This window comes from Lepeophtheirus salmonis, chromosome 4 (genome assembly GCF_016086655.4).
Source record: "Lepeophtheirus salmonis chromosome 4, UVic_Lsal_1.4, whole genome shotgun sequence".
NCBI lineage: Eukaryota > Metazoa > Arthropoda > Copepoda > Siphonostomatoida > Caligidae > Lepeophtheirus > Lepeophtheirus salmonis.
In genome coordinates, this window is record NC_052134.2 from 31,021,482 (window position 1) to 31,043,680 (window position 22,199).

The 22,199-nt window shown below is 30.8% G+C and overlaps 3 protein-coding genes and 1 long non-coding RNA gene across 4 annotated transcripts; 1 reads left to right on the forward strand and 3 right to left on the reverse strand.

Moving 5' to 3' along the window:
- The first annotated feature begins 2,635 nt into the window (after positions 1-2,635).
- On the forward strand, positions 2,636-3,536 carry LOC121116579 (cuticle protein 7-like). The gene has a single exon (XM_040710846.2). The coding sequence runs from the start codon at positions 2,662-2,664 to the stop codon at positions 3,040-3,042; it is 381 nt and encodes a 126-aa protein (XP_040566780.2). The 5' UTR covers positions 2,636-2,661; the 3' UTR covers positions 3,043-3,536.
- Positions 3,537-8,789: 5,253 nt separating this feature from the next.
- On the reverse strand, positions 8,790-9,140 carry LOC121116298 (cuticle protein 7). The gene has a single exon (XM_040710537.2). It carries the CDS (start codon positions 9,138-9,140, stop codon positions 8,790-8,792), a length of 351 nt encoding a protein of 116 aa, XP_040566471.1.
- A 3,107-nt stretch (positions 9,141-12,247) lies between these two features.
- On the reverse strand, positions 12,248-12,939 carry LOC121116297 (uncharacterized). The gene is made up of 2 exons (XR_005863809.2): positions 12,635-12,939; positions 12,248-12,558 (listed from the first exon to the last, which is right to left on the reverse strand). It is a non-coding gene; the product is annotated as an uncharacterized lncRNA (long non-coding RNA).
- Positions 12,940-13,131: 192 nt separating this feature from the next.
- LOC121117019 (uncharacterized) lies at positions 13,132-19,936 on the reverse strand. Its single transcript, XM_040711343.2, has 2 exons — positions 19,190-19,936; positions 13,132-14,201 (listed from the first exon to the last, which is right to left on the reverse strand). Exons 1-2 carry the CDS (start codon positions 19,878-19,880, stop codon positions 13,381-13,383), a joined length of 1,512 nt encoding a protein of 503 aa, XP_040567277.2. The 5' UTR covers positions 19,881-19,936; the 3' UTR covers positions 13,132-13,380.
- Positions 19,937-22,199: the final 2,263 nt, after the last annotated feature.

Consider the following 22,199-nt stretch of genomic DNA (forward strand, 5'->3'; position numbering starts at 1 on the left):
CTGCTATGTGGCGATGCTTAACCCTTGTATGGTCTTTATTTTTTATGCATACCCATAATACCCGTAAGTTGATGTTTGACCAGGTTTACAATATTATAAAGCGTAGAGCTAACTTTAAAAGAAAAATAACTTCGAAAAATGGTTCGTTCTAGTTGGAACTTGATTTGGACAGTTGAGAGTAACAGTAATCTAAAACAATCAAAAGCGTCTGAAAAACATTTATACAAGTTTGAACCTTACGATATTTATCATAATCACATTTCTATGTTTTTTCTTCTTCTGACACTGACTCAATTTGTAATATATTTTATTTGGTAAAATAAGCAAGATTTTAATCTGTTTAACCGATCAAAATTTATTAATTAATTCATAAAAAAATTATATTTATGTAAATTATGTTGCTTTAAACCCTCTCAAATTGTAAAATCACCAATAATTTGTTACTTACTTTTTTTTTTAAATGTTGATCTATTTTTCTAATCTATTCTTTATCTTAAAGATAATTATATCTCCATACTAATGGCGAATTTACTAATATTTAATGTTCACATAATCATCTTAATGTATATGTGCGTATTTACTAAATATATTTTAGTTAGTTAATAGAAGTTGTAACCTTCTGTTGTGTCCCTGTGTGCCATGTCTTTAAATTAAATTTTTGTTTGAGAACCCACCCTAAAACTTACATTGGATTCTAAAAATTACTTCCAGGTTATATACATTCGTACCCATTTCCGTACCAGTAACTCATTTTAAAAAAAAGAAGATATTTGTACCTAATATATCTCTAATATATATATCGTTTTTTTATTAGAGATATAATATGCTAAGAAATAAGAAATATTTTACAATGAAGGGATAAAAAGATGGGAATGAGTAAAAATGAGTCTAAAAGACCGAGGTGATAATATACTTGCATTTATTTTAAGGGTTAAATTTAATATAAGGTGAATATATCTATTGGGTCGTTCAGGTAAATTAGGACCACCTTTAAATGCATCCTGATCCAAAAGTGAAGCAAGTAGAGGTTTGAAATTTTATTTACAAAGTTATAATAATAAAAAGGAAAAAATTCAATCAATCTCTCCGCCGTCTTCGCCAATCATTCTCTCGATAAGAGGACTAAAACATTTGAAGGTTTGACTACGTCTAGGTAGGATACTTAGCCCCAGTACTTGATAATATTTTTAAGGAGTCGATACTGTTGTATGAATTGGCAAGGACCTTCCTTTATAACTCCTCCTCCTCAAAGAAGTAATCCATGGGATTAATATCAGAGGAGTTAGAGCGGGGTGCGGGGGTCCCAAAATGGAACCTTCTCTTCTTTTAACAAGTTTTAGGTCTTGCAGGCCTTGTGAGGGGTCCGAGTTTTGTTGAAACATGAGCTTGACTCCATTGGCACCAACTTTGATCCAAGGTATCACTTGATAAAAAAGGAGTTCAGAGTACCTGTTGGCTCCCACGCGTTTTGGGCGCGTGTCCACATGAAGCAGGCGTTTGAAAACAATATAAATTGAAAACGGTTTCTGGAGTGAAAAAATCATAAAACGGATAATGACGTTAGAAATAGTCAACGAACACATTGGCATACCATCAATCTAACTATCATTTTTATTTAGATAAGGGTGCAGGTCTGAATGAGTTGTACTCCAACGTAACCGGGAGTAGTAGCTACACTTCGTCATCCGTCAACATAATAGTCTTTGGATTTTTACTCGTCGAAATGATATTAAAGCTAAAGCCCCTCTAGCCCACCCCCTTCGAACGACCCAGAAGTATTCAATTTAGACCAACAAAATATGGTTTCATACAAGCTGGGACAAGTTCAAACTTTCACATTTGTTATTCAGTTTATTTCTAGAGAAATCCCTTCCCGTACCGGAAATTCATTTGTTTCCTTTCATTTTTTTTAAACTTAACGACATCATTAGATCAATTTTTGTTCAATTTATTCTAGTTGCCTAATCAAAAATAAAAAAAGTCATGAGATGTCTATTTTGAAGTACTACATATTACGTCAATAAACATTTTTTCCTCGTTATGTATGAACTTTTTACACACATAATGGAACTTTTGAATTAATTTAAGTTACAAAGTTAGTAATTGTGTCAGAGGGCAACAAGAAATTATTCCAGTAACCGATTGAATTTAGACCAAAATTAATAAGGTGAATGTCGTTTTGCCACATGGGTTTTCTTTTTTCATGGGGTAATGTATACTTTTGGGGCACCATAAAAAAAGAAAGAAGGAAAGATAGTTTAAATGTTTTTTCTACATTTTTTTTTTTTCATTTAGGCCAGCAAAAATGAGCAGGAAGCATGTACAGCGTTCGTTTTTCTCTCAATATTGAAGCTTTACTTTAAAATTAAAATTGAATTTTCATGTGTATGTAAAATAACATTTAAATAGTTAAATTGTCTTTTTTAAAGTAGAAAATATTTTATTTTTTGGCATATACAAGTTAATAATCATTTTACTAGTAACTTAAAATAAGGAACAAGCAATAACAAAATTAATTTGTATAAATATTTCAGGGTTGAAAAAATAATCAAATATTCAGAGACCAACACACTAAATAGCAATTAAATAGGCGTGTAATTACCCTTCCCTCAACATATAAAATAGATATACATGCACCATTATCTTCATCAGTTGTTCAATATGATACATTGCTTAAAGACAAACACAAAAATGTTTCATTTACTCGTTGCCTGTTGCATCCTTTTTCCAACTGTTTTTGGAGATCATCCTTCCTACCACTCAGCATCTCCCTATGATGAATCTCCCAAACCCTACGCCTTCCAATATGGTGTATCCGACGGCTACTCTGGTACTCAATTCTCTGCACAGGAAAACTCTGATGCTGGATTAACGTCTGGTTCCTACCAAGTGGCTCTTCCAGATGGTCGTATTCAAACCGTTACTTATACTGTTGATGAATATGCTGGTTTTGTTGCTGATGTTAAATACGAAGGTGTTCCATCATACCCCAAGTATGAACCAAAACCAAGTCTCTATAAGCCAGCTCCTTATCGTTCATAAGTTGGATTTCATTTTTATTTATTTCTGTTTTTGTTAAGGCTTATCTCATTTCATAAATGAAAATACATTAATTATACTCCCTGAAATCGAACCTGTAATGATACTCTACATTAATATGGTTGATAGTCATTTTCTCGCAATCTAAAGGTGTCTTGTGTACTTGGCCAAACAAAATACTGTTTCTGCAAGGCTCATCATGAAAAGATAGCCCATCTTTTGCAAGAATGTCTTAAAATACAATAACTCAATTAATTTAATAATATAATTTAAAAGTTGGGAGTTTGGATCAAGTTCATAAACTTGTGACTCAAGGTGATATCATAATCAAAGACTCACAACTCTACTTGTACTCAATAGGTAAGACAAGTGACTTCACTTTGCCTATAAAGATTTTTTATAGTAATCGAAAGAAAAGCGTAAACACTTTTGGTCCTATATTATAATTATAGACTTGAAATAAAACTTAAAAGAAATTTGAGAACTTGATAAAAATAGTTAAGGACTTGGACTTGCAGTATTAACACTTTTTTCTCCCACAAACTAATTAGTTTTTCAGAGTAGTACATACGGACAGTAATATCCAATTATAAATATAAAGGTCATTTTCCTCTCCCTTGTGTATTGCAACGCTTATGAAACTTTACTATGAAGCTGGAAAATAAAAATTTTTGGCAAGTTTTTTTTAAACAAATAAGATAAAAATATTTATAATGTGTGGATGGAGTAGTTTTAATCTGACTAATAACATTATATATTGTGGACATTGAAGCTATAAAACTATTAGCCAAACAAGGGTCACGTTATCAATAGTTATCCAAATATAGTCTATTAGACAATGATTTTTTTGCCAAGTAGAATTGTCGAATATTTGAAAGTTCCTTGAGGAGAGTCACAAGCCTATTTATTTTGACAGGGAGGGGGAGGATTGATCATTTATAGTATGGTGATAATATTTTTTGGGAGTAACCCCCTCAAATGATGAAAGCTAACAAACACCTCATTCTTAGGTTGAAAAAAAATATATAACCTTCCTAAATTTACCATTTCAACTGAATTAATAAGGTAAGTTATATGAGGGAAATAAATAGTTGCATTCGTCACGAATGAAAATCACGATAAATTGACATAATCTGTGGTATTATAAGAACAAAATTTTGCATAGGTAAAAATAATGTTGTGTCAATTCGTATTTATGATCAAGACCGCCATCTAGTCCCACTTGTAAGTCCTAAAAGCAGGTAAAATCAATCCCTCGTGGCGTGATTGAGGGTGTTTTTCAGGGGTGGTGTTACTTCATAAAAAGGAGCAAATTAATTTTTAGCTTAACTTTTTGGATGCAAAAGCATCTCTAGAAAAATAACTTTCAACTTCCTCCAAAAAAAAAACCTTTCCACCGACAATTAATTTTTCACCCATGAATACATATTTTTTAATCTATTTTCAATGTAATAAGAAAAAACTATCAAATGTCGTGATAGCTATAGCCTTTTTATGCTTAAAACAATAGTTATTTAACGTTTTTAGTTTATAAAGTACAGTTTTAAGGTCATATAAAAGGTGAAAGGTTACACAAGAAGGTCAACTACTCCTAAATTTTTATTTTTTTATCCTATGAAACAGGGGGTTTAATTTTTATGGTGACCTGTTAATTTAATCTTTTGTTGTATTTTAATGAAAAAGTTATGTTTTTAAAGTTTTAGTATTCAAAGGGCGTTTTTTGACCTCGATAGCTATTTGAAAATGACTTTTGGAGAGATTTTATTTTTTCTGGAGTTCTTAAAAGATTAGCCCCGAAACTGAAAAGCTGGGCTAAAATTGAATTTGATTTAAACACCCCTCCTTAGTATAATCCGGTCTATTACTATGAAAATATTCCACTAACATACATTTTCTACCTAAAAATGCAAATAAAGGTCAAAACTGAAAAAAAAGTAAATAAAAGCCAAAAATGCAAATAAATCTTATTTAAATAATTGTGACATCAATAATTATCCTGATTATAATAATATTTTTGCAAGATATCTGCAATAATTTTTATATGTATCACATATATCGTATTTGGAACAATAAACCGTCAATATTATAGGAAAAACTCCGAGGACCGACAGTTAAAGACCGCTCCGAAAGAGTCCTAAGGAATATAGGACTGACCCTAAGACAAGACTATAATTCATAAATAAGGACTGACACAACACTAGTAAAAAATATTCCAATATTACCAGGAATCTACAAAAGCTAACAAGCATATTGTGCCAATTTATTTTATTACTTAAATGAGTGTCATTATTGTTTTGTCTTTCAGAGTCATTAAAAAAAAATACAAATTTAAGCAAATTATATTGAATAGTTAATCAATAGAATGTGATCCATCATGCACTTATTCTTAAGCTGAAATTGATGGACATAAAATCAGTTATTTTCTGTAATGACATTTTGATATTTTAATTTTTCTTATTTATTTACATACGTGTAATATCCATGCAGGAATGAGACAAACAGAACAAAGCCTGTCGTAATCATTGAATATATTTAAGCAAACTTTTGATAATTAATCGTACTAATTGACTGATTAGCTAAAACCAATACCTATGTAATTTTTAATATTCTTAATTGTGGTTTATGTATTCAGTATCTAAATAAGATTAATATGGATAAATGCTATTATTATGGTTAAAATATTTGGTTTTGATTTAATTATTTGTGATGATTTAAATGCATAACTGAAAAAAAAAAAAAAAAAAACTCTTGTACTTTTTTAACATATCACATTAGTGTTGGCATGACAATAATATTTTTGTACAGGTTTTATATCATAATTACCTGCTTCAACAAAGTTGAATAGAGGTAATGGCTTCAATTTGGTATGTTTGTGTTTAAGCAGGATTACGAAAAAGTTGCATACCCATTTGGGTTAAATTTTGTGAGAAATTTTTATGTCTTCTAAGAAAGATGCTTTTAAATTTTGGGAGGTCCAATTAAAGGTTAAAGCTACACAAAAGGTTAAAAAACTCATAATAAACCATAAATTTAAAACAACTCGAAATATTATTATTACATATTTTAAGTATGATACTACATAGGATCAAAAATTACAGTCACAAAGAAAGGTCAGAAAATGTTCATCATAGTACACTTCTGACATATAAAGTATAGCAGAAATGAATGTTAATTTTTTGGGAAAATGATTTGAGGCGAAAGTTTGTGCTCTACCGAATTGCCATTCTAGTTACAACAGGTATTTGGATATTTTTCGATGATTTCTTAATAAAAATTATTTGTGAAAATGTATTTCATGGTCATTCACATATAATTAAAAGGCCTTCCTAAGGATTTTTTGTTTCAGTAGGAGACAGGCTTATAATTGTTATGGTTATATAATAGACAACTTTTCTTCTTACTTTGTTGTATTAAGTACAACTTTCAAGTTCATTCGTTTAATAGGTTACGTCTTTAGTATGACAATTTGTAAAATGACGTATTGCTATTGCAAAAATCACATTTAAGCAAAACTATATCACAAAAACATTTATATTTTCCATAAAAAAGAAACAAAAAAAGACACAAAATCAATTTGCTGTTAACAAATTCATTTTAACTATTTGTTTATTATTTTTTACCATTTGTGATACTTCTTCATAGTTTAACAAAACCAATTAAAATTCAAAACTCACAATTCTAAACACAGATGAAAAGAAATAATCGGAAAATTCGATAGTTGACAACAAAATACATGCAGTGTAAATTTTTTTGGTGGTGAGGTGGAGTTGTACAAATATAGCTTGTCGATATACAAATAAAACGACACCAAAAATTATAGAACGCTTAGCTACTATCATTTTTTATAAAATTAGCTAAATGTAGCTATTGAAGAAAGGAAATATACACAACATCCTGCTTTCTATCTAGAAAGGACATAAGCACGAATTACTTTGATGTCGATCCCCACTTATACACTGAGTCCTAGAATGACTTACACTTATGATTCTTCAACAACTTTTACTGCCCTTCATTATTGAGGGACACGCACTCCTGATTATTTTATACTTTGATTATCTCTTTTCAAGAAATTAATAATTAGTTATGTTAAAGTTGTCGAAATCTTGGTGATTCTCCATAATTAAAAAAAGTGTATATGGGTTACCTGTCAGATATTAGTGTTTTAATAAATTATTTATCCTTTTTCTAAACGTTCAGAGGTACTAGCAAGCAAGGGAAACTATAGCTTATAATGTGATCTTGCTCAGCAATTATATCCTTTCTCAATGCTACCAACTGTACTTTTTTTATATTTATTATTTTTGATTAAATTTATTACATACTATACAATAAATATATGTTCAAATAAAATTCATTTCCTAATTAACCCATTCTCTGCTAAATTCATTTATATGCATTTCATTCCAATATTTATGAAACATATTTTGTAAAATCATAAAATATATGTCTTTAAATTTGTTAATAGTTATTGTCAAAGATGTTTAGAGAGGGCAGGACACGGAAGATCATAAGTGATGGAAGACAGACATGATTTTTAGAGCAAGATTTTTTTATGCTCAGTCATAATGCCGATGTACAAAATGTCTTAAAAACAAAACATATACGGACAAAATGCTGAACGTACTTAGTATTTAATAGACAAAACGTAGAACAGTTGTCAAATATTTAAACTTGAAGGTTTTTTTGTGGGTAATCCTTAAGAGCTAGTCCAAAAATAGCTTGTTACAAATAAGCTATCTCAGTAGATTAACGAGGTAAGCTGTAGTAAAATTCACAATGTCAGTTCTTGCATTATCCACAAACAAGGCCCACTTATTAATCCATTTGAGGTCCTGCAGACCTTATCGAAATATATTCATTAAACTTCTCTGTACAACGGTTTGTCCCTCTACGTTTAGTCCTAGCTCCCTTATCTTCCATTTAGATTTGAAACTATGTCATTATAATATGTCACTGGCCACTCAAACTGATCTCAAAATCATAGCTTCATTTACTCCATTTGAAAGTACCTCTACTGTGAAAGTAAATAAATCTTGCATTACCTCTTTAACTGTATTTTTGAGAAGGGCAGATAATTTCAATGATAAAGTTTTGCACATTATTAAATAGCTGTTTTTTTTTCTTTCAAACGATAAATTAAAAGTTTTTGGACAAAACTGATAAGAAAACAGTTTAAGATTGCAACATCTGCTTCGACAATGACACCTCCTATATGAGGTTGCTATAAGGATTTTTATCATTGTAGAATAATTACAATTACAATTTAATTTCGTCAAAGAAAAAAATCAGAAAATATTTAGGTTCATAAAGAAAACCCTTTCAACGCTTCATACAGAATTGTTGATACTTTTGAGTCAAGAATTGCTTTTCTTCGAACCTCTTTTACGAATCTACCAACTTATTTAGGCATTGACATGGGTGTGGTTGCCACAAAGGATTGTTTGGCAGCTTTGGGGGTTAGATCAAAAACTTGAGACTCCGCTAGGACTTGCAGGACAAGAACTTTTTACTACCTCTGCAAGTCAGTAGGAATAGAATCCGTGAAAATTAGTATCTTCCGAAATTTTTGTAAGTTTTGCTATCCAACAAAATCATCCTTCTTTGTGTGCAATAGAATTTGACCCTACGAACTTCCCCAACAATGATCAATTACTCAATTTTGTTGATAACTTTTATGTACTTTTTATGACGATAACTATTAATTTGAATTACAAAAGCAGAAATAAATAACAATGGTCACAACATTCAACTTAGGAATGATAAGGAGCTGACTTATAATGACTTGATTTGGGTTCATACTTGGGGTATGATGGAACACCTTCGTATTTAACATCAGCAACAAAACCAGCATATTCATCAACAGTATAAGTAACGGTTTGAATACGACCATCTGGAAGAGCCACTTGGTAGGAACCAGACGTTAATCCAGCATCAGAGTTTTCTTGTGCAGAGAATTGTGTACCAGAGTAGCCGTCGGATACACCGTATTGGAAGGCATAGGGTTTGGGAGATTCATCATAGGGAGATGCTGAGTGGTAGGAAGGATGATCTCCAAAAACAGTTGGAAAAAGGACGCAACAGGCAACGAGTAAATGAAACATTTTTGTGTTTGTCTTTAAGCAATGTATCAAATTGAACAACTGATGAAGATAATAGTTAATGTGTATCTATTTTATATGTTGAGGGAAGGGTAATTACACGCCTGTTTAATTACCATAATGTTTAAATTTTTTGTATTTGTTTTTCTCCGGCAAATTATTGGATATTAGTGGTTAAAGATGTGCGGATAGAATTATTATCTCAAGAATAATTAATCAAGTATGTAAAAAATTTAATCTGTAAGAGAGCATTTTTATATCAGTAGTGTTCAGAGTTGACGAAAAACAATATACAAAAAGTTATATGAATAAGAACACTTCACTTATGATTATTCAAATTACTTAATTATACAGCCTTGTATCTGTATTTCAAAGACATACAGTGTGGGGAACAAAATTGGAAACATTTATCCCAGTTAAATAGGACACTGTAATTCTCATAAACAACAAAAATCGGTTTAAATTTTTGTTTTAGCACGAGATTAACTGTAAATTCAATTTTATTATCTAAATGCCCTCTCAACTGACAACATTGCCTCTACTTGGCCCCTCAACGCCTCAAATCTTTGGACATATTTAGCTTTGAGATCCACCACACTTTTGTAAGTTTTGTATAAGCCTTCTTCTAAACTTCACTTCACATAGTATAGTCAAGAAGCAAAAGGTCATCCAATGAAGAATACAAATTTTCAGAAGTCCTTCTCTGCCTTTTCCTCTCTAACCTTGTTGGTCTTTTACGGCTAATGTCATTGTATTTGGATCAACTTGGAACTCTTAGCAAAGCTTTCCATCCTAGTGGTTGGCTTGGCTTCAATTTTTATTAATAAACCTATCAGGAACTCATCAGTTCGTATTTTGTTGAACGCACAACTACCAAACATCCTGTTTAATTCTTCTCCACCCTCCATAGTCTTCTTGAGAGTAGTCACAAGCATCCTGGAGCCAGGAATGATAAGTTAAATATCTCCAGTTTAGAGTTGTGCGTTGAGTCTTCTTGTACTCCATCTTGAATTGAGATGTAGATAGAAAAATTTGCTGAGGAATCAAAATTGTCAAATTTGAACAACGTAACATGCTGATAACATAAAATAGATGCATTAAATGGAAATTATAAACTTATATGTAATGAAATTAATGGTTACGTTTAGCTTCTCTATACTGTATAAAAACTTCAACTTTACCCTCAGTCAAAAATCTATCGTCTAATATTATACTAAATTAAATATCCTACCTAATGTATTTCACTAATTCTTAATTGCATAATTTACTATTTCATTTGAAAGAATCATATATTTTTCTCCAATTAAAAATATTCTACTTTTCTTGCATAAAACACCAAACAAAACATTTTTTAAGCCATTTTACAAGAATTTTTTAACACCTATTTTAGTAAAGTAATGCTTTTCTTTAGTATTTAGTTATATACAATACAATACAATTAGTTGTTTTTCTTCATTCATGATAATAACATGTGCAACTAGAAACACACAAATTTACCCTCTAGGAGTAATAACTTTTTACAACTAATTACAGAGGAAATAAGCTTTTGAGAGCAATCTTTGAAGGGCGCCTTCAAAGATCAACTTATCTTTTTTGAAGATTGTAATCTTTGAAATTGTTTCGATATTACCTATTGGGTGCGTCAAACGTCGTTGAAGACTTTTTAAATAGTAAATTATGATTTTATAAGAGATTAAGAGGTCATGGTTATTTGAATAAATATAGTTCCATATATGTTAACTATATATTTTTTTAATAAAGTAGTTCAAAATATAATTAGTAAAGTTACTATTTTAAATGGAAGAATAACGGAAAAGAATTTAGACACGTAATTTATCTGGAAATTGACCTGTTGACATTGCCAGCCGCTTTTGTATCTCTAGGGGTACCATTAACGTAAATAAATAAAATAAAACAATACTTTTTTTCTCTGGAGCAAAGCTAATAACTATACTAAAAAACATAATAGTTAATGCTCTCGATGTACTGGTCTCAGGTGCTCCACTTAAACAGGAAGGGAAATTTCTTGGTATTTTTTTCATAACAAGTTCCACCGAACTTCACAAATGCATCACTACATTGGAGCTATTGGAAACATGGAGCTTGCAAATTAGGCAAATTTGAAAAAATAACACCATCTATGTGTCAAGCTCTGGACTTTTCAGAATATGCGTTAAATATGCAAGTTAAACTTAAAAACAATTTGGCTCAATTTACAATTGTCTCTTTGTTGACAACAAATTTGTCCTCATTACTTAGTATGAATTGATATGTTGCTTCTGTGTGAAATTGAAATTTCCTTATATTCGTGAGATTTACAGGGATTGTGCATTGTAATAAAGAGAAAAAATGGGCTCAAAGCAGTAATTTATATCGTGTGTATTATTTAGCTGGTCCACTTTTAATGAATGGTTAACCTAAAGAATGAAATTTATTTTCCTTATCTGTTGTCATTATAATTATACTCATGAGTTGTAAACTTCCTTTCCTACTGTATTCAATTAATTTCCAAACTTGATTTAGCATTTGTGCTTGCTCATAAAAGACGTAGAGTGACCTTAAGGATTTGTTGCAGAGTTATAATTGTACGTCCTTGTTGGACTCAGAAATTGAATACTAAGCCCATAACTAACCAAAATATATCTACCAAATAAAGGACATTATGTTATATGGGATGTAAAAATAATTTTGATATTTTCTTTATTTTGTGCAATATTATTTTTGAGTTAACTCACCACCTATTAAGATTAAAAGGAGAGTTAATGTAGATTCTCCAATCCTTAAGGATCAAACACATAAATGGAAAACCTAATTATACTTCAATTTCCATGGGAGGAAATAATTCATGGAACACTATATAGCTATATAGCTTAAAGACAAGGGTGTCAAGGCATAATTAAACCGTTTAGTTCATTGAGATTGTGTTACTTTATAAGGAATTAATTATTTAAAAACAAGTTTAAATTTTTTGAAGAAGCTTGTAATAATTCCAAGTAAGATAGTACGGCTGAAAGGATAATATGAGCCATGGATAGTTGCACGTCATACTAGTACGTTGAAGAACTATTTAAAAATTACTCTAATATAAACAGATATAGGTAACGGCTGCCTTGGAGTAGTATTCTGATCTTTATTTATTGATGAGTACTTTTTTTACACGAAACTCAACAAACGCAGATGTACAAGTAGGACATTTTTTCTAGACACATGTGCTTTGCTCAGTTTAAAAAAAATGTCATCAATAAGAGAAGTATTAATTCACCAATCGTGGAAAAGGCAGAGTGTCCTTGCTGCAGATCCGCAACGGATGAGACAATGTTGAGATTGCATACTTCTGAAACCTAAACATGTCCTATGCCTGGAGAGTTAGGATTTAACGGGGAAGAGTCTGAAGATGATAATGAGTCTTCTTCATTCCACACTGCAAAGACAACGTTGACCTTGTTGACGTAATTTTTTCGACTTTGTTGGGACTATTGTTTAGTTTACAACCTTACCATACCTCCACCTAATTGTCTTCTCTGCGTCAAACGCAACAATACACAACAATAGATCCTCATGGAGTAAAAAATCTGAGCTGATGTCCAGGATAGAAGATAAATTCCAAACTCTACCTCAAAAACGGGAGAACGTCTTCAGTGTCCTATGGCAGATAAACGATTATATTTTTATTTAATTCGCCTAATTTTTAGTAAGTACCAACCTTCAAAAGACAGCTGTCAAAATGTCATTATAATATTTTCTTTGTTTGTGAATTATTGTACAATGATTAATGAAATGAAATTTTTTTTTTGAAACTTTTAATAATTTTTTTTTTTTCATTTCATTTGGCATTGTACAATAGTTCACAAACAAAGAAAATATTATCATGACATTTTGACAGCTGTCTTTTGAAGGTTGGTACTTACTCAAAATTAGGCGAATTAAATAAAAATAGTGCCATCTAAAAATTCAAGATATCTCATTTTAAATTAAATTATAAGTAAATTTGAGGTTTAATTGGAATAATTGGGCGTTTATATTTATGTAGTAAAATAACAAATTGGAAATTTGTTAACATCCTGATTTTTGATTAAGCTTCCTTTTTTTTTGTCACGCCAAATTTATGATAACCTTAATGGAAATCGGACTTTGGTAAACATTAAATAGTTTATAATTTGTACCAATTAAATAAACATTTATTAACAACTAAGAATAAATTCACTTGTAAAGTGAATTCGTTCGGTAACAATAACAAAACAGCTTAAGACTCATAAGAAGGAGTAGGTGTGTAGGTAGGTACTGCTTCGGGGGCAGATTTGTAAGATGGAGTAGGTTCATAGGTAGTAGGAGCAGGAGTTGGTTCATAAGTTGGAGGAGGAGCTGGCTTGTACGCAGGAGTAGGTACAGTTTTGTAGGAAGGGGCTGGTTTGTAAGAAGGAGCTGGTGCTGGATTATAAGATGGAGCTGGCGCAGGTTTGTAAGCAGGAGCTGGAGCATGATAAGGAGCAGGTTTGTAAGCTGGAGCAGGTGCATGATACTGAGCTGGCTTATAAGGAGAAGGCTTAGGTTCATACTTGGGGTAGACGGGGGTCCCTTCGTATTGAACATCAGCAACAAATCCATTGTATGCATCAACGGTATAGCTCACAGTTTGAATACGACCATCAGGAAGAGCGACTTTGTAGGATCCGGAAGTTATCTTTCCATCAGCATTTTCTTCAGCTGAAAAGTTGGAGCCAGAGTAGTCATCAGCTACACCGTATTGAAAGGCATATGGCTTTGCTGGTTCTTCGTATTTGGCTGGCTTGTAGGATGGAGCTGGATCATCATAGGAAGCAGGTGGATGGTAAGGAGCGGGTGATGGATGTGGAGCTGAGTGATCTCCATGGACAAAGGCCATAAGAGCAAAGGTGAGGAGTAATTTGTACATTTTCATTTGTCTGCGTTCTTGTTGGTTAAAGAAGTATTTTGAATCTGATGATTGGGGAGTGTATTTGACGGACATTTTATACATGGTAGTTATACTCGTTTTTGGGCAAGCATTTCCTTTTAATCGGAAGGATCTAAAACACTTCCACATTGCTTGAAAGAAACATTGTTATTATCAACTAAGAGCCACACCTTAAACTAAAAAGTTCAAAGTGGTTCATATTATCGGATATGGATAAGTCAAAGAATGATTCGTATAATGAAAATAAAGGTATTGACGTTGTATCTTGTCACTGAAGATATGTTGTATTCAATTTTCTTAGTATTATTTGTCAAAAAGAAATTTCAAATGCTCATTTTGTATCTTCTTATTTTCATTAAAAAAATATTAATGACAAATCCACTACTATTATTGCTTAACCCTCGAAAAAATAAACCTAAAGATATAACATATTTACATATAAGATTAACATATGAATGATTATAATATTAACGTAATTGAAATTTGATAGCATTTTTTTGAATATTTAATCCATTTTACACTCAATTATATCAGCTAACTCACTTAAAATACTTGAATGAATATAATATAAAGACATTTTTGGGAAACTGATTTCCTTCTGGGTTTGAAAGTTATTTTTTTCTATTTTTTATCGGGTTTAAAAATTTGTTCAGGATTAGATATATATTCTTTATTTTTTGTTCTTTTAGAGCAGGGATGTCCAACCTGCGGCCGACTTAATGCTTTACTGCGCCCACTACTCATTTTCACTTGATATAGAAAAATTGGCAAAATATCATATAAACGCGTAGAACGCACATAATACATACAAAAATTTAAAAAAAATATTTCCAAAATAAAGTCATTTTTGAAAAATTCACACTCTTGAGGGAAAAAATTAAATGAGAGAACAGAAAGAAAAAAATTACTTTTCCGGATTACTTTTTCTAAGAAAAGATAATTTGATCAATTTATGCATTGGAGCAAAAAACTAAACCCCCCCCCCAAGGGGCTTTGTAAAATTAGATTTTGTCAAAATTTGTAATAAATATGTATATTTAATAGTTGTTTTTTTATGCAGCCATTTTTCATAAAATTTAATTTAATAGGTTCTGTGGCCTTTTAAAATATTTCAAGGGGTATTGCAGCCCATTATATCAAAAAAAATTGACATCCCTGTTTAGAGTATTCATATTGTGAACAGATTAGGAAATAAAACTTGTTCATATACTTTTTATGAGTACTTTATTATTGAACGAACATTTGATCATAAACTAGATAATGGAAAGAAAACAAAGAACAAGATATTTTAACCTTTTTATTAACAATATTAGTGACCAAATTTATAGGATTTTAGACTTATGAGACGCAGCTGATGAAGAGGATATTTTTTAAATGACTCTGATACTTAATTTACAGCTGATGAAGAGGTTACCTCAAAAAGTGCTAAGCTTCATTGACTCCTGAAGCCAACATCGAGTTGTTATAAATGATGCTTCGAAATCTTCACATTGATGATAATTTCAAAGATAATTAGAGCGATAAAACATATAAAGTATGAAAACTGATAGTCGATCGGAAGGAAAGGTTCACAAAATGCTTGTCCCACAATTGTAAAGCTCTACATCAAAGGCATGGGGGAGTCGATCATATGGATTAACGAACTAGTGATCAACACAATCTAAGAATCTTATTTGATTTTTTAGATATAACATGTGTAGATATCCATATCGTTTATAACATCAAATATACAAATAAATTATGGCTTCTTGATTGCAAAGTTGCAATTGCCAAGAGTCTTATAAAATATATGTTGAAAAGGTGTCAAGGGCCAATCAATCGTATAGACCAACGAAAAGAAAAAATGTATCCTTTATAATGGACAATCAAGGTAGATATTTACCGAAAATGGAACCAAAAGAGAAAAATATTTGTCTTCTGTGTAAGCAAAAATATAGAAAATCAAACTTTGGTCATTTCTATAGCTTGTAATCTCGCTTTATGCTTTGTAAGAGATAGAAATTCCTTCTTTATCTTTCAAATGTAAAGCATTTATAATATTAAAAAAATCCAATTTTCCATGGTAGAGTTGATTGCTTGTTTGAATTAGAAATAAAATTTATATCAAAAGAATTATTTAATGTTAAGAATTCAGTTACTTAGTGCAACTTTAGTATTTTATTTATAAATAATACAAAATTACCGTTCACACCCAGAAGGACACGAGTGTCCCATCAAATTCTGTTAAAACTATTGAAATGATTAAAACATATTTATTATAAGCTCTAATATTTTCAAAAAAATAAATAATTAACTTCAATGAGTTTTGATTTTCTTTGCAATTCATTGAGGGTCTGAAAGGGTTAAAATGAAAGCCTTTTAACAACTTTGAGTCTTGAAGTCATTTTTGGAGATGTAGATGGACTCAACAGTGAAGAACTTTGTCCGTACTGTCTCTTCATCTCCACCATGCACCCGGACAAAGGTTGGCTAATTTGAACAAAAGTTTTTTTCTAAATTAATTGGCTTGTAAGCGTTCTGCTATTTCGGCGTTCTGTCATATTTTTTTCGTTCAACGTCCATCGTTAAGCTATATTTTCGTTCGGTTCCGCGTTCCAATCGTAAGGTAGTGCCAGGCTTGTACAGTATAAATAAATAAACTAGCACACTCGCTGAATGAAGCTGTACAGTTTTTGAGTTATATTTGTAGCACGTCAACCACAAAGGAAGCTAGATTGATTTTTATCAAAATTGACCATGAAATACATTTTCCAACAAATTATAGTTCAATTCAATGAACAAATGATTCTGATTAATAGTTTGAAGGCATTGCAAATTTTATTTAAAGTAACCAAAGTTCAACGCCATATTTTTAAAATTAGGAAATTAGTAAATTATATTTCAGAGATAATATTAGAACTAAATTAGTTCATATAGAGAAAAAAAAGTTTTTAAACTGTAGTTACTATTCTCATGTATCTCAATTAATCCCACAAATTTGAATTCAAATCCTACAATAGACTATTATATCGATTTAAAATATTGCCTATCATTATATAAATATAAATATTTGAACTTTTGAATATATGATTCGTGTATTTTTCAAAAAAATAAATGATTTTTATGATCTAACCCCCCGACATGTAGGAAACATTGAAAAAATACTTAATAGAAATAATATTGACCTTGATTCCAGCCAGTAACGTTTAACATAATATCTACACAATGTGTAATACTTTAAATCCATCTAAAATGTTGTGTGCGTTTTTATTTTTGGCTGTAAAGTACTTTAGAAATAATTAAGAGCGTGAGATTTTTCTTAATTGAGTACAAGATAAAATAAGTTATAACTGCGTAAAAGGGACATAAATTATTAATTACGTACTTTTTAGAGTTGTTAATTCTCATTTACATAAATATCAATATTCATCAATTTTTCTCAATATTCTCCTCAATTTTAAAAATTGCTCAGAATTTGCATTGTCGTGTTTCGAGGATAATTATCCTGGGGACAACTGCACCCCAGCTGATACCAGATTGAGTTCCGGTGAGGTAAGGTTTATCTAGAAGGTGAAATACTCCTCTTCCGAAATTCCTATAACCTAATGGAACGGAACGCTAAAATCTCTTTTTTAGCGTTTGGCGTTCTGTCCATTGAACGCACGTTCCATGGAACGCCGTTCAATTTTACGTCACATTTACATGTCTGTATTTATATTACAATTTCAGTATTTTTATAAGAGTTAATGATAATTCAAATAATTTTTAAACTAAAACACATCTTCGTCACCTTGCAAACAAAATATCATTTAATCTTGTGGACTGAAGAGGATACAACATTTTTATATTATTTGTTTATTACGAAACAAGAAATTTTGAAAATAGAAAATGATATCTCCGTTCCATGTAATTTTTTTTTAAACTCATGGTTGGGATAGATATTTAATTATGACATTTAAAAAAAAAAACATTCATTAAAACATAAATAATTAACTCCTGGATTTGTTAATAACTCAGAAACTAATGAAATATTTCCCCCTAAAAACTGAATACAAGATGTATATAATAATTTGAATGAATTCACATTTTAACTAAAGTAAAACAGGAAAAAAAAGAATATATTTAGAGGATATTTCATTTTTGAAATAAACACTTAAAAAAAGTAACAAAAGTTGATAAAAAAAATTTGTTCGTATAGTTGTGTTCCTTCAAATTTGAACTCAGGGCCCCCAATATTAAGGATAGTTTGTAGCTTCACACCTCATATTTATTGTATTGCCTATTAATTTTAATCTTATATACCTCGTTAGTTTGATACACCTATGAACATAATTCATATAAGTATTGTACATATCTAAGTGTCTAACAGGAGTTATTAAATATAAAAATATGGAAATAACCATCCTTGAACACTATGATCTAAGAACATAAATAATAAATGACCTTGAAGTTTCATCTACCCACAAATAATCATACTTCAACATTCTGTTCATGTCAATTCATACAAATTCCGTTGAGAAGATATTTTTTGTCATTATTTTTATAATACTCATGTTTGAACATAGATCATGATTTCCTTTTTTAAAGTTTGTGATTCATAACCATTCAAGCTAAAATTGAATGATTTTTTTAAGCGAGTGTGGATCACATGTAGTTTTTTAGATAATCTACTAATTTACATTTTTAGTGATATCTATTTTGATAAATCACTTCGAAGCACCACAGTATTTAACAAAATATTTCTAATTTTGTTCGATCAATTATTGAAAAAATAAAGATAATATTTGCAAACCCATATCAGAACTAAACATGGTCTTATATACCAAATTAAGGGTCAGAACTAAACATGATACTTCTACAAATTTCAACACATCACATTAATTAGAATATAAAGCCCTTAAAGAGTAAAAATAATTTAGTATTTATATTTATGGAGTAAAAAAAGAATTTAATACTTCTTAGTTTTTTTTATAAGTTTTTTTTTTTTTTACGCCAAATTTATGATGACCTTAATGGAAATCGGACTTTGGTAAACATTAAATAATTTATAATTTGTACCAATTAAATAAACATTTATTAACAACTAAGAATAAATTCACTTGTAAAGTGATTTTGTTCGGTAACAATAACAAAACAGCTTAAGACTCATAAGAAGGAGTAGGTGTGTAGGTAGGAACTGCTTCAGGGGCAGATTTGTAAGATGGAGTAGGTTCATAGGTAGGAGGAGCAGGGGTTGGTTCATAAGTTGGAGGAGGAGCTGGCTTGTACGCAGGAGTAGGTACAGTTTTGTAGGAAGGGGCTGGTTTGTAAGAAGGAGCTGGTGCTGGATTATATGATGGAGCTGGTACTGGATTATATGATGGAGCTGGTGCAGGTTTGTAAGCAGGAGCTGGAGCATGATAAGGAGCAGGTTTGTAAGCTGGAGCAGGTGCATGATAAGGAGCTGGCTTGTAAGGAGAAGGCTTAGGTTCGTACTTGGGGTAGACGGGGGTCCCTTCGTATTGAACATCAGCAACAAATCCATTGTATGCATCAACGGTATAGCTCACAGTTTGAATACGACCATCAGGAAGAGCGACTTTGTAGGATCCGGAAGTGATCTTTCCATCGGCATTTTCTTCAGCTGAAAATTTTGAGCCAGTGTAGTCATCGGCTACACCGTATTGAAAGGCATAGGGCTGGGCTGGTTCTTCGTATTTGGCTGGCTTGTAGGATGGAGCAGGAGCATGATAGGGTTCAGGTGGATGGTAAGGAGCGGGTGATGGATGAGGTGCCGAGTGATCTCCCTGAACAGAGGCCATGAGAGCAAAGGTGAGGAGCAATTTGTACATTTTGATTTTTTTGTTGGGATTGTTGTTGTCGGTTGAAGAAGTAAATTGAATCTGATGGTTGGGAAATGAAGTTGACGGTTATTTTATACTTGATCGTTATATCCCTTTTTTGGGCGAGCATTTTCTTTCAATCGGAAGGATCCAACTCATTTCCACATTCTGTGAAAGAAACACTGTTGTTATGAACATAGAGACACGCCTTGAACCATAAGTACATAGATGTTAAAAGTGGTTGTTCATATAATCGTATATGGATAAGATAAACAATTATTAGTATGAGGAAAAAAAGATACTTATGTTGCTTAGTTAGTTTATTTTTTCCCTACAGCTATGTTTTACTCAATATTCTAATTATTATTTGTTAATAGAAATTTAAAAGGTTTATTAAATCTGTATTTACATGCTGCAACATTTTTTAAACAAACTGAATTATTGTGATTGTTGCATAATACATATTTAGAGATCATGTAAGGCATTTGCTATTTTTGGTTTAAAATAACCAGAATATGGCCCCTGAAACTGCATGATCTCATTGAATTCAAACGGCCTTAGCAGCATCGTTAATGCATTTATCGAAGGAAAAGTTGTACTGAAGATAGCTGATTATCTCTTTGTACTTTACATTATTATAACCTTGTGTAAAATATTATACATTTTTGGAGTAATTTCGTGTAAACTTAATCTAACACCCTCTATTTTTCTACATTTTTAAAACTATACTATTACAATGAGATATGCTATTTAACATTGAAATATAAAAATTTGCTACTCTTTTGCAATTTTCATTTTATCTAATTGTTAATGAATGTAGTCAAGTGATTACTATTTAACAACAGAATGTTTTTTTTGGTCAAATTGAAAAAGTAAATCGAATAATATTGGTGAAATTAAAAAAGTAAATTGAATAATATTGGTCAAATTGAAAAAGTAAATCGAATAATATTGGTCAAATTGAAAAAGTAAATCGAATAATATTGGCCAGCTTGAAAAAGTAAATCGAATAATATTGGTCAAAATGTATATTATCAATTATTATATTTAAAAAAACAAACAAAAAACAAATATATAAGTTTTCACTCATACAAAAAACATTTCAAAAAAGTAATTTTCTTTTTAATTATCTGTCAAAAACTTAAAATACATATGAGTTTTATCAATTCATATATTCTAAGAAATTACGTGTATTTTATTAATTTTTATCTACTCAGAGTACTTGATTCTAGACTCAGAACAAGGTTAACTTGGATTTGACGTGGACTCGGAACCAGGTGGACTCAGAAAGGGTAGGCTCGAATACATTTCTGGAACTAAGTGAACAATAAATTGTGAAAGAAAATAAGGTACTTCTTCAAGAAATCAATTTTGTTATTTGTCAAATAACTACCCTATCATAGCAAAGTTCTTAAAAGCAAAACAAATCACCAAATATTATTAGTAATTAGAAGAAAAAAACTAAAATCATCTTGACTATAAAATAATATGACAAGAGAATAAGAATAATTGTACTCCTTCTGTGAAGGATTTGAGAAAATAGAATATATTTCAAATCATCTTTCAAAGGTTTTAGGAAGAAATAAGCTCAGTTGAGGAACGAAATGAATACCAATATATGTTCAAAGTCTATGTTGGAACTCATCAGAGACCAATGCCGAGATTTAAAGAATAAAAATATACGAATTCAATCTAAGCCAAGGCCAAATTGATAAACAATATGGTAATGATAAAAACCTAGAAGAAGTTTCACATTACAAAAATTTCACATGTTGAGATTACTAAATACTAAAATACTTTGTCTCTAGGTTGGTTTCAAGAACAGCTTCTTACTTCTTGTTTATATTCTCGCCTTTTTATTTACTTTTAGTAGTAATGACGTAGGGATTAGTTTTTAACAATAATATATTCCTGTACCTTTCATCAAACGAGTCAAACTTGTAAATATGTATTTTATTAGCAATCTATGTACATTCTTTTACTTAAGTAATCCCTTATAAATATAGTTCAGTTTATGATTGTACCCCCGATCTAACTGCCTCCTTAATTACATTGCCTCCGGTTCGTTACTTCCGTCTTTTACGCGTTCGTAGAACACTTAACTTCTATGCATACCTTTACAGACGTTGAGACTGCACAAGTCACGTCTTGTTCGAATTTTTTTTCAGGTGGCTTTTCGAGAATTTTTGAATGTGATTAAGTTTTTTTTTTTTTTTTTGGGAAGCAAGACCTCAACGAGTTGAGTTTAAATTCTATGGAATAGTTGAACGTATAGTATAAAAAGATCTGAAATTATTGAATATATCAAGACATATAATGTAACCAATA

Excerpts from the sequence above, each read along its gene's own strand:
- LOC121116579 (XM_040710846.2), top strand. The coding sequence starts at position 2,662 with ATGATACATTGCTTAAAGACAAACACAAAAATGTTTCATTTACTCGTT.
- LOC121116298 (XM_040710537.2), bottom strand. The coding sequence starts at position 9,140 with ATGTTTCATTTACTCGTTGCCTGTTGCGTCCTTTTTCCAACTGTTTTT.
- LOC121117019 (XM_040711343.2), bottom strand. The coding sequence starts at position 19,880 with ATGTACAAATTGCTCCTCACCTTTGCTCTCATGGCCTCTGTTCAGGGA. Across the intron at positions 14,202-19,189 it reads TACTCCTTCTTATGAGTCTT|CAATGTGGAAGTGTTTTAGA; the intron begins AAGCTGTTTTGT and ends GTTTCTTTCAAG.